Source organism: Hemitrygon akajei, chromosome 27, assembly GCF_048418815.1.
Source record: "Hemitrygon akajei chromosome 27, sHemAka1.3, whole genome shotgun sequence".
Taxonomy (NCBI): domain Eukaryota; kingdom Metazoa; phylum Chordata; class Chondrichthyes; order Myliobatiformes; family Dasyatidae; genus Hemitrygon; species Hemitrygon akajei.
In genome coordinates, this window is record NC_133150.1 from 34,435,486 (window position 1) to 34,448,794 (window position 13,309).

The 13,309-nt window shown below is 42.2% G+C and overlaps 1 protein-coding gene across 2 annotated transcripts in view; it reads right to left on the bottom strand.

Moving 5' to 3' along the window:
* Positions 1–13,309, bottom strand: part of LOC140717246 (cyclin-dependent kinase 18-like) — a 129,107-nt gene that overhangs the window by 91,092 nt on the left and 24,706 nt on the right. The window contains exon 1 of one of the 2 annotated variants that reach the window (XM_073030606.1): positions 1,844–1,983. In XM_073030606.1, coding sequence (XP_072886707.1) covers positions 1,844–1,961 — 118 coding nt within the window. In that variant the 5' untranslated portion in view covers positions 1,962–1,983. Of the gene's footprint in view, positions 1–1,843; positions 1,992–13,309 lie in introns of those variants that run through there. The other variant, XM_073030605.1, reaches the window with a different exon arrangement.

The window sequence follows — 13,309 nt, forward strand, 5'->3', positions numbered from 1 at the left end:
TATTTAGTGAAGGTACACGAAGACTGTGACAGTAACTGCAGCTGCCTGGAGGCTACATAGGCACTGGATAACTACAAAATTGAGCAGGAGTGACACATGGGTTCAAGGGAGCTCTTAATGTGTAGCACTTGGACAAATAACACTCAGAAAACATTGTTTTGTGAATGTTGGCACAAGAGATGCAGTTAACAATAACCATTTATGTTAATTAGATGTCATCCAGGGTGTAGTGAATTTAACGATTAATAGTGCCTTATATTAGCAGAGAACACCCCTTTACTTTGCATTTATAACACAATATAATTTAAAGGCAGGTTATTCAGGAGAAAACTCAATTCAGAAAAAGCATTTACTCACCCAACAGATGATGGAAATCTTTATCAATCTGCTCTGGTAAACTGTAGATTTAAACAACTTTCAAATGGGGAGATTTTGTTTGACTTGAGGTATTAAGGCACGACAAAGGGAGGAAGGCAGATAAATACAGTGCAGGTCATCCACTGTTATTTAAGAGCTAGATGAGGGATGAATACCCTTCTCTTCATAATTTTATTCTTACCTTTTCTGTAGGTAGAATACATGCTGGGTTCTGGATACAAGAGTGTTAATTTGTTCTCTCTCTCTCTCTCTCTCTCTCTCTCTCTCTCTCTCTCTCTCTCTCTATCTATCTATCTCTCTGTCTCCCTCCCTCTCTCTCTCACACACTATCACTCTCTCTCTCACTCTCTCTATCACCCTGTCTCTCTCTCTCCCTCTCTCTCTCTCACTCTCTCTCTCTCTCACTCACTCTCTCTATCACCCTGTCTCTCTCTCTCCCTCTCTCTCTCTCACTCTGTCCCTCTCTCTCTCCCTCCCCCTCCCTCCCCTCCTCCTCCCTCTTCTCTACTCTTTTCTATGTCTGTCTCTCTTCTCTCTATGTCTCTGTCTCTGTCTGTCTGTTTGTATCTCTCTCTCTCTCTCTGTGAACAAGCATTTAACAAAAAAAAGTCAGCTTCAGCTGGTTCTTTGTTGGACTTACTCATCTTTTTGTATGCATGACTGAGTGTAGATCTAGTCAGCATCTGGGACGTCAAATACAACAGCAAAGTGCTTGGTGGACTGTTCATTTAAATACATGCTACCCACTATTTTAGATAAAAGATCAAATCTCATAGAGTGGATCACCACTAGAAAGATGCTTTATGGTCAGCCAATATACACTCAGTGGCCACTTTATTAGGTACCCCTATACACCTGTTCATTAATGCAAATATCTAACCAGCCAATCATGTGGCAGCAATTCAATGCATAAAAGTATGTAGACATGGTCAAGAGATTCAGTTGTTGTTCAGACTAAACATCAGAAGGGGTAGAAATGTGATCTAAGTGACTTTCACCGTGGAATGATTGTTGGTGCCAGACAGGGTGGTTTGAGTATCTCAGAAACTGCTGATCCCCAAGGATTTTTATGCACAACAGTCAATAGAGTTTACAAAAAACAAAATGACATCCAGTGAGCAGCAATTCCGTGGACAAAATGCACCTTGTTAATGAGAGAGGTCAGAAGAGAATGGCCAGACTGGTTCAAGCTGACAAGAAGGTGACCGTAAATCACATAACCACACATTACGACAGTGGTGTGCAGAAGAGCATCTCTGAATGCACAGCAAGTCAAACCTTGAAGTAGATGGGCATCAGCAGCAGTCGACCATCTTGTGGGCATTTCGCTAGGTACAGGAGGTACCAAATAAACTGACCACTGACTGTAGATCTACCAGGATCAGTCATAATCCTACAGTATGATGGACAGTCAGCCAGCTACATCGATCTACAATCTATCTAACAGTGTACTCAGGTTACTCACTATCATTCTTCCTGTTGTTTATCTGGTTAGTGATCTGTTCCTGAAATTCAGCAAGCGACTCCTCGATGGTTTCTGTTCTGTGGGCCGACAGTGAGAATCGACGCTTAAACTTCTTCATTTTATTTATTCCTTCTTCCAATCTATGCAGCTGCAAAAAAAAGAAGAAAGAAACCGTGTCAGCTCAAGCAACGCTTCCCCGCAACCAGAATAAGAAGGAGCAGTACATCATGTGGCCCAATAAACCTAATTCTTTTATTAGTTTCACTGAGAACACTTCTTCAGGCATATGGTGTGTTGGCGTTCATTAGTTGGGGGAATTGAGCTCAAGAGCCGTGAGGTAATATTGCAGCTCTATAAAACTCTTCTCAGACCATATTTGGAATATTCTGCTCAGTTCTGGTCATCTCATTATAGGAAGGATGTGGAAGCTTTAGGGAGATGCTGAGAAGATTTACCAGGATGCTGCCTGGATTAGAAAACATTTATAATCAGGATAGTTTGAGCGAGCTAAAGCTTTTCTCTTTGGCGCGAAGGAGGATGAGAGGTGACTTGATAGAGGTGTTTGAAGATGATAAGAGGCACAGATCGAACGGACAATCAGAGTCTGTTTATTATCCTCTCTCTGGGTGCTGCCTGACCTGCTGAGTTCCTCCAGCATCCTATGCATGTTACCCTGCTCCTGCCTGCTTCTCTGCTCTCTAGTGCTTCGTGAAGATACGCCACCTGAAGCACAGTAGCGAGGTTCCACGATGAGCTTCAGTCCCTCAAGCTGCAACTCCCGAACAAATGATCTAGCTATGTGTCATGTTGCTGTTTGGAGGGGAGTTTGCTGTGTTCGGTTTGGTTGCCATGTTTCCCTGTATTATATTAGTGACCAAAAGAGTTCATTTGCTTTTGAACATCCTCAGGTTCAAGTTTATTGTCATTCAACGGTATACATGTACACCGCCAAACGAAACGAAGTTCCACCAGTGGCACAACACAGTACATATAACTCCCACACAACACCTAAAGTAGTAATACCACAAATAAATTAACAGCTAGTAACATATTTTCCAGAAAATTGTTGTTTGGCTTTAGCATGCATTTGCGACACAAGCTAAAAAGTACACAGTATAACGCCACTGGCGCTTCATAAGTGATGAGACCTGGGTGGAGGCAGGGAGTTCATTATTCTCACAGCCTGAAGGAAGAAGCTGTTCCCCATCCTAACAGCCCTTGTCCTAATGCTACCTCCTGCCTAATGGTAAGGGATTAAAGAGATTGTGGGATGTATTGGTGGGATCATTAACAAGGTTAAGGGCTCTGCGTACCCAGCGCTCTTGATAAATATTTTGGATGGGTGGAAGAGAGACCCCGACGATCCTCACAGCAGATCCCAAGGTCATGAAAGCTTTCTTTCTTTAAACAGGGACATTCTTGTTCTCTGTTACACCCTGGCAACACAAAGGACAAGGATTGTAAATCAGCAACTTCCGGATCACAGCTGCTGTTAAAAGGTTTTGATTTACAATTATGTGCTTTCATAGCCAGAGTATCAGACCATTAGCATGTGACCTTGGCAAAGTTTAACACTGCCTAAAACATTGACACAATCACAACATTTGTTACTGATTTGGAAAAGAGAAGAGAGGGCACTGTATCACAAGGTATTTAAGGGAATTTATTTCCAGGAAAGTAGGAGAATGAGGGGAGATTTAATGGAGGCACAGTATACAAAGGTGTGAGGGATATAGATAGGGCAAATGCAAATAGGCTTTTTCCACTGAGGTTGGGTGAGACTAGAGCTAGAAGTCATAAGTTAAGGGTGAAAAGGTAAAAATATTTAAGGGGGACCTGAGGGAGAACATAGTCACTCAGAGGGTTGAAACAAGTGTGGAGTGGGTTGTCAGCAGAAGCAGTGGATATGGGTTTGACTGCAACTTTTAAGAGAAGTTTGGGTAAGTACATGGATGGCAGAGGTATGGAGGGGTATGGTCCAGATGCAGGTTGCTAGGACTTGGCAAAATAACATTTTGGCACAGACTAAGTGGACCCAAAAGGCTTGTTTCTGAGCTGTAGTACTATATAACCATGCTCTATAAAGAGACAATCCACATGACATTTCTTCAATAAGCCTGAAGATCTATTTTGCACAATTATTGAGGCAAGTATTGGCAAAGCATCAGAGTTAGCTTCCCCCAATTTTCTTCAAAGTAGTGCTATTACCCAGCTGAGAGAGCAGATGGGGTCTCAGTTTAGCCTCTCATCTGAATGGCGTACCTCCAGTAGTGTAGTACTCCCGGGAGGGAAAACTATCATTTCTTAACTCGCCACAATTGTAGAAAAAAAGTTCCAAGCTCTGGACACCAAACCCAAAAGAATGGAGAGACTGAAAGGAGTGAATTTCTTGAAGGATGATTTGAACAGAAGGAAGATTTTGAAGAACTGAAGGAAAGCAGAAATTCTTAGAGAAGGGCTAAAAATTCTAAGAATGCATAAAATTTTAAGCATTTTAAATGGTCAGACCACATCTGTGGAAAGAGAAACAGAGTTAATGTTTCATTTCAGAATCAGAATCAGGTTTAATATCACTGGCATTTATCGTGAAATATGTTGTGTTGCGGCAGCAGTACTGTACAATGCAATATGTAAAAATACTATGAATTACTATAAATATGCACGTAAAATTAAATTAAATAATTAGTGCAATAAGAGAGCCAAAAAATAGAGAGGTAGTGTTCATGGGTTGGTTCATTGTCCGTTCAGAAATCTGATGGAGGGGTGGAAACTGTTCCTAAAATGCTGAGTGCATGGCTTTAGGAACCTGTGTCCGCTCGCTGATAGTAGTTCAGGCTGATGAGGGTTGTTAATAATGAAAGCCACCTTTTTTGAGGCATAGCCTTTGAAGGTGTGTTGGGGCATGGCCTAGTGGATAAGGCATCAGTCTAGTGATCTGAAGGTCACTGGTTCGAGCCTCAGCTGAGTTGTGTCCTTGAGCAAGGCAACACATTGCTCTGCGATGACACCGGTGCCAAGCTGCTTGGGTCCTAGTGCCCTTCCCTTGGACCCTTGGACAACATCGGTGGTGTGGAGAGAGGAAGGCTTGCAGCTTGGGCAACTGCCAGTCTCCCATACAACCCTGCCCAGGCCTGCACCCTGGAAACCTTCCAAGGCGCAAATCCATGGTCTCATGAGACTAACGGATACCTATAAGCCTTTGAAGATCTGAGACCTTTTATCTGTTTTCATTTCCTATTTCCAGCATCTGCAGTTATGGGTGGAATTTCCACAGCCTTTAAGACTGAAGGCAAGGCCACCAATAATATGGAGAAAGAAGGGACAGGAGGAATGCTGTGAGTTTGTGTGAGTTCTGAGATAGGGTAGCATGGCACTATTTGGGGCCTCTTAATGCTGTTGGGTATTCAGTATTTATGTAATACTTGAGTAATCTTGTATATATATTGGTTGGTTAAGCATTATTGTCATTTAAATAATTCATTACAAATTGTATGTATAAATGTGTGAATTGTATACGTCATCCTGCTGCCAATGTGTACACACGCACCGCGCTTAAAGTAAACATGAAGTTAGGCCTGTAGACCCAGACTCCTGAGCCTTTCTTTGAATTAGTTTAATGTTTTGAAGTTACAAAACGTAACAGATGCTATGAGCTTAGGCTGGGGAAACTGACATTGCAACACGAGGGAACAATAATGCAAGATGCTTAGCATTCCATTGAGAGAACACAGGGAAGTTCTGCCGATGACACCACACCTCTGTTAAGACGGCCTGTCAGTGAACAACTTACAATTATTCAAGTTCAAGTTTATTGTCATCTGACTGTACGTATAGACAACCAAACGAGAGAACATTCCTCCGGACCACGTATAACTGTGTCACACACAGTGCATAAAACAAAATATGACCACAAGCAAGTTAGTAAAATATAATTCAGAATGCATGCACTGTGCAGCAAGAGTAAGATGTAAACAATTCGCTGTCCTATTGACAAGACCTCGGGGGTGGCAGGGCATTCATTAGTCCCACAGCCTGAGGGAAGAAGCTCAAGTTCTGTCACAAAGTAAAGATGTTCCAAGGTATGATGGATGGTGCTGTTTTTCTCCACTCCTACACATTCTTACATTTCATATTGCAGGAGTCCCTAATGGAGATTGTAGACCATAGAACTTAGAACATTACAACAGAGTACAGGCCCTTCAGCCCACAATTTTAATCTACTCCAAGTTCAATCTAACCTTTCTCTCCTACATAGCCCTCCATTGTTCTAGATCAGATCTTGCAAAACCCACCAAAAAGAAGAATGGAGGAAAAGCTGATGTGGAAACCATGATTACAGCATCCACCTCTTCATGAGCAGTCTTGAAAATGTAGGTTAATTATGTAAAACATGTAGATGAGAACCTAAAAATGAGAAAATCTGCAGATGCTGAAAATGCAAGCTACAAACACAAAAAGCTGGAGGAACTCAGCAGGCCAGGCAGCATCTGTGGAAGAGAATAAACAGCCAATGTTTCAGGACGAGAGCTTTCGGCAGGTCTTTTATTTCTGCGGAAGGGTCTCGGCCCAAAATGTCGACTACTTTTTTTCCATCCATGCTGCCTGGCCTGCTGAATTCCTCCAGAATTCTGTGAGAGAACATAGCAGGGATTAGAAATGGCTCAGCTTTGGGAGGTCATCACCTTGTAAAATGATTCTGCAGAAGAGAGAGGTCATATTCAACAGTAATTAATTTGTTCATATCAACAACACTAGTTTTCAGAATTAGTTAATATATGGCAGAATTTTAGTAAAATAACACTTATGGATGAATTTTGGTTTCTCTGGACCTGGTATTTCATATGTAATACTTCTCTCATCAGTCAGTTTTCTTGCATCTTCATGTTGAATACAGCACAGGATCTGGAACTATTGTGGTTGCTATGGGTTTTAGTGGTCAGTGGGAGAGCGAGGAAGAGACAGAGCTATCATTTGTCTGACAGGCGCGAGATCAAACAGCCAGCACTGATTTCATTAAAAGCAAAGAAAGGGCACTGTTAGGCTGAATCCATTTGCAGGAAATATTTTTTGCATTCTCTGAACATCTGTTGGATGCTAGAAGAGGCTTTGATCGCTCGCACCAAAAGCCAGAGTAGTGAAGAGAATCCACTTGAAATGCTAGCCTGCACTTCTCTTTTCTGAAGCTGATCATATATTCTCAACAACTTTATTTTCATTTCAGAGCAACTTTGGTCTGTATGTTTTATCCCACTTTTCGATTCTATTCCCTGAACTCTGGGTGTTGAATTCCCTTAGCATCATTTTATCAGAGAATCTGTCCTAGGGCCAGCACATATAGTTAAGACCGAACACAGAAGAGGCTCAATAGCATCTCTATTTTCTTAGAATTTTGTGGAGATTCAGCACGTCACCTAAACCTTTGCCAAAACAGATGTAGATGCGCAGTGGAGAGTATCCTAACTGGTTGCATCATGGCCTGGTATGGAAACAGCAGTGCCCAAGAACATAAAAGTCTACAGACTGTAAAGTGATGGATCCAGCAACAGGCAAAGCCCTCCTCACTAATGAGTACATTTACATAGATCACTGTCACAAGAAAGCAACAGCCACCATCCAGGCCATGGTCTCCTTTCACTACTCTCATCTGGCAGGAGGTACAAGAGCCTTAGGTCCCACACCACTAGGTTCAGGAACAGTTATTACACTACAACCAACAAGCTCCTGAACCGGTGTAGATAACTTCACACTCACCTCAACTCTGAACTGATTCCACAACCTACAGGTGTACTTTCAAGGGCTCCACGAGTCATGTTCTCAGTATTATTTATTTTTTATTTGTACAATTTGACTTCTTTTAACCATTGGTTGTTTCTCAGTCTTTGTTCATCTATAGTTTTTCAAAAATTCTATTGTATTTCTATATTTTCCTGAAAATACCTGCAAGAAAATGAATCTAAAGGTAGTATATGGTGACTTATATGTATTTTGACAATAAACTTACTTTAACTTTGACTTCCATCAGTCTGTCTATCCCTCTCTCATTACTTTATTGAGGTTATCTTTAAAAGCTATTTCTGATTTTTTTCTTTTATTTCTCATCCTGAACTCTCCCTAACATCCTCTGTTTGGTAATGCATCCTCGAGGTGCTGCTTCAGTTCCATTTGCTGATAGCCTTTCGGGACCAGTGCAACAGGAATGCAGAATATTCTAGAGAGTCACGAAAGATACAGGGAAAGGAATTGTCGGAGTTTTTAGTCACAACATTGACGGTGCTTTTCCTGCCACAGATGCAGCTTGACCAGCTAGGTTTCTCCAGGAGATCGGCTGTTGCTCCATATTCCCCATATCTCCAGTCTGCCGAAGGAAGTCAGTGGGCCCAGAGGGAAAATCTTGACTGGTGCAGGGTTTTGACTTGAAAAGCTGACAGTTCCTTTCCTCCTACAAAAGCTGCCCAACCCAGAGCTCCTTCAGCAGATAATTTGTTGCAGACAAAACATTCTGTCCTTCAAGTCTGCTTCAGCAGTCTCAGCTCATAAGTGTTCAGTCAGTACCTTAACTTCATCCACCCACACTGGCTCACCGGGACAGAATTCTAGATTTCTTCTACTGCCTGTATGAAATGGCTTCTGGCATTCCAGCTTTAGTTTTAAGGCTTTTTTAAAAGGCATTTGTGGATTATGAACATGCTTGCAAGGCAATCTCACAATCTTATTACCATCCCTAGCTACCTTAAAGGTCTTCCCGCAATACCATTATCCATTCTCTCCTCTCTTTTATTCTTTATAATTGTGAAAAAACACTTTTCATCCTCTTTTATATTATTGACTAGATTACCTTCATACTTCATTTTTTCTCTCATTGTTCTCTCATTACATTGTTTAGTTGCCTTCTGTTGGTTTTTAAAAGCTTCTCAATCCTCCATCTTCCAATAATTGTTACTGTATTAAATGCTCTGATAAGGGAAGTCAAAGACAGCATAAAAGCAAAAGAGACTTCTCTTTCCAGCCACAGTGCCTTATCACCCCTTTAGAATACTTTTTCATCTTTGGAGTGTATCTTTCCTGCACCTTCCGAATCTCCTCCATAAACACCAGTCAATGCTGTTCCGCCATAATTCCTGCCAGTGTTCCCTTCCAATCAGCTTTGGTCAGCTCCTCTCTCAAGCTCCTGTAATTCCCTTTACTCCACTGTAAAACTGATACATTTGATTTTATCTTCTCCTTCTCAAATGACAGGATGAATTCTATCTTACTATGATCACTGCCTCCAAAGGGTTCTTTTACCTTTAACTTCCTAATCAAACCTGGTTCATTGCAGAACTCCCAATCCAGAATTGTCATTTCCCTACTGGGCTCAACCACAAGCTGCTCCAGAAAGGTATTCCATAGACAATCTACAAATTCCCTCCCTTGGGATCGAGCACCAACCGAATGTTTCCAATCTACCTGTATATTAAAATCCCTCGGATAATTCTTTTTACGTGTTTTTTCTATCTCCCTTTGTAATTTGTTGCCCATATCCTTCAAAGGTCAAAGTAAAAGTATTGTCAAAGTACATATATGTCACCATATATAATATTGACATTCATTTTCTTGCAGGCATTCTCAATAAATCCAAATAGGATAATAACCATAATAGAATCAATGAAAGTCCACATCAACTTTGGTGTTCAACCAGTGTGTAAAAGACAACAAATTCTGCAAATACAAAAAGAAATAAAGATCGAGACTATGAGATGAAGAGTCCCTGAAAGTGAGTCCATAGGTTGTGGGAACATTTCAATGATAAGGCAAGTGAAGCTATCCCCTTTGGTTCAAGAGCCCGATTACTGAGGGCTAATAACTGTTCCTGAACCTGGTGGTGTGAGTCCTGATGCTCCTGTACCTTCTTCTGAATGGTAGCATTGAGAAGAGAGCATGTCCTGGGTGGTGAGGGTTGCTGATGATGGATGCTGCTTTCCTGTGACAATACTTTGTGTAGATGTGCTCAATTGTAGGGAGGGCTTTACCTGTGATGGACTGGGCCATATCCACTAATTTTCAGGATTGCCCTTTTAATGGCATTGGTGTTTCCATACCACTACACATCTATAGACATTTGTCGGAGTTCTTTATGTCATGCCAAATTTTCACAAACTCCTGAGGAAGTAGAGGCGCTGCTGCACTTTCATCATAATAGCTCTTTCGTGCTGTGCCCAGGGCAGGTCCTCCAAAATGATATCACCGAGGAATTTAAAGTTGCTGACCCTCTTCATCTCTAATCCTCTGATGGGGACTGGCCTCTGATTTCCTCTTCCTGAAGTCAATAATAAACTCCTTGCTAACATTGAGTAACAGGTTGTTGTTATGGCACCACTTGACCGGATTTTCTATCTCCTTCCTATATGCTGATTTGTCACCACCTTTGATTCAGCCTACCACAGTGGTGTCATCAGCATTGTTGAATTTGCATTGGAGCTGTGCTTAGCCACACAGTTGTAAGTGTAAATTGAGCAGAGAAGGAGGCTAAACACACAGAGTCCTGGTGCGTCAGTGCTGATGCAGAATGGAGATTGTGGAGGAGATGTTGCCAACCGAACTGACTGTGGTCTGCAAGTGAGGAAATCAAAGATCCAATTGCACAAGTAGGTATTGAGGCCAAGGTTTTGAAGTTTATTGATTAGTTTTGAAAGGATAACGGTATTGAATGCTGAGTTAAAGTCAATAAGGAACATCCTGATATATGCATCTTTGCTGTCCATATGTTCTTGGATTGAGTGAAGAGCCAATGAGATGGCATCTGCTGTGGAGCTGTTGTTCCAGTAGGCAAATTGGAGCAGATCCAAGTCACTTCTCAGGCAGGAGTTGATATGTTTCATCACCAGCCTCTCACAGTGGATGTAAGTGCTACTGGATGATAGTCATTGAGGCAGGTTACCACGTTCTTGTTTGGCACCAGTGTAAGTAAAGTCTGTTCGAAGCAGGTGGGCACCTCAGACTGCTAAAGAGTCCGAATCAAAATCAGGTTTGTTATCACCAACATGTGTCATGGAATTTGATAACTTAACAGCAGCAGTTCAATACAATACATAATATAGAAGATTAAATAAATAAATTACAGAATATGTATATTGGATATTAAAAATCATGCAAAAACAGAAATAATATATATTGAAAAAGTGAGGTAGTGTTCACGGGTTCAATGCCCCTTTAGGAATCGGGTGGCAGAGGGGAAGAAGCTGTTCCTGAATCGCTGAGTGTATGCCTTCAAGCTTCTGTACTTCCTACCTGATGGTAACAGTGAGAAAAGGGCAAACCCTGGGTGCTGGTGGACACTGCTCCTTGAAGATGTCCTGGATACTTTGTAGACTAGTACCCAAGATGGAGCTGACTAAATTGAAAACCCTCTTCAGCTTCTTTTGATCATTTGCAGTAGCCCCCACCCTCATACCAGACAGTGATGCAGCCTGTCAGAATGCTCTCCACAGTACATCTATAGAAGCTTTTGAGTGCTTTTGTTGACATGCCAAATCTCTTCAAACTTCTAATGAAGTATAGTCACTGCCTAGCCTTCTTTATAACTGCATCGATATGTTGGGACCAGGTTAGGTCCTCGGAGATCTTGACACCCTGGAACTTGAAACTGTTCACTCTCATCGCTTCTGATCCCTCTTTGAGGATTGGTATGTGTTCCTTCTTCTTACCCTTACTGAAGTCCAGAATCAGCTCTTTCGTCTTACTGATGCTGAGTGCAAGGATGTTGCTGTGACATCACTCCATTAGTTGGTATATCTCACTCCTGTACGCCCTCCCATCTCCATCTGAGATTCTACCACCAAATTTATCGATGGTATTTGAGCTGTTTCTAGCCACGCAGTCGTTGGTATAGAGAGAGTAGAGCAGTGGGCTAAGCACACACCCCTGAGGTGCAACAATGTTGATCAATGTTTGAAAGAAAAATAGAGGGTTATGGGGTAGTGCGGGTGTAGTACTTTTTTTAAAGGATTATATGGGTCGGCACAACATGGAGGGCCAAAGGGCCTGTACTGTGCTGTAATGTTCTATGGTTCTATCAGCGAGGAGGAGATATTATCACCAATCTGCACAGATTGTGGTCTTCCGGTTAGGAAGTCAAGGATCCAATTGCAGAGGGCAATATAGAGGCCCAGTTTCTGTAACTTATCAATCAGGATTGTGGGAATGATGGTGTTAAATGCTGAGCTATAGTTGATGAACAGTATCCTGACATTGGTGTTTGTAATGCCCAGGTGGTCTAAGGCCATGTGAAGAGCCGTTGAGATTGCATCTGCCATTGACCTATTGTGACGGTAGCCAAATTGCAATGGGTCCAGATCCTAGCTGAAGCAGAAGTTCAGTCTAGTCATGACCAACCTCTCAAAGCATTTCATCACTGTAGATATGAGTGCTTCTGGGCAATAGTCATTAAGGCAGCTCACATTATTCTTCCCAGGCATATAATTGAAGCGAGAGGTTTAATATCTCAGCAAACACTTCAGCCAGTCGATCAGTACAGTACTTGGCCAGATACCCCATCTCGGCCAGATGCTTTTCGTGGATTCACTCTCCTGAAGGCTGCTCACACATTGGCCTCACAGGATCATCAGGGACTGTGAGAGTTTGTGTTAATTCCTCAGTGTTTTGATGGTCAAAGCGAGCATAGAAGGCACTGAGCTCATCTGGAACAACCCAGTTGTCGCCCTGTGGTGAACTACATATACCTGTCTGGACACGCCCCCCCTGCTGCCTGCTCCTGTGGCTCCTCCCACAGACCCCTTTATAAAGGCGATTGGAGGCACTGCTCCTCCCTCAGTCTCCAGGATGTTGTGTGATGGTCTCTTGCTGCTGACAGTGCTTTCTTCCAGCTAATAAAAGCCTATCTCGCCTCATGTCTCCGAGAGTTATTGATGGTGCATCACGCCCATGTCACTTAATTTAACTTTATAAGAGGTGATAGCATTCAAGCCCTGTCACATCTATCGAGCATTCTTTGTTGATTCGAGTTTAGTCCAGAATTGCCACTTTGTCCATGAAATGGCTTTCCAGAGATCTGGTCACTGCAGCTTCCCCTGGTAGGTAGTCCTCCCCCAATAGTATCCAATTATTATTGTGGTGAATGATCACAGGAGTACTCTGCATTGGCTGCACTCTCACTCTCCTGACAGTCACCCAGGTATCTGCCTCTTGCAACTTAAGAGTGACTGCCTCCCTATAGCTCCTACCCATCATCTCCTCATTTCTCTGTATGAGCCGAAGGTCACCCAGCTACAACTTTAGTTCCTTAACATGGTGTCTAAGGAACAGGAGCTTGGTGGATTTCATACAGATGTAGTTATCAGGGATACTGGAGCTTTCACACATCTCACACAAGGAACATACCACTATCTCCAGATCAATTTGCAATGCACTATGAAATAATACCAAAGAAATGTAGTAGAAACTTTCTTACTTACTTACTTAGAACGTCTG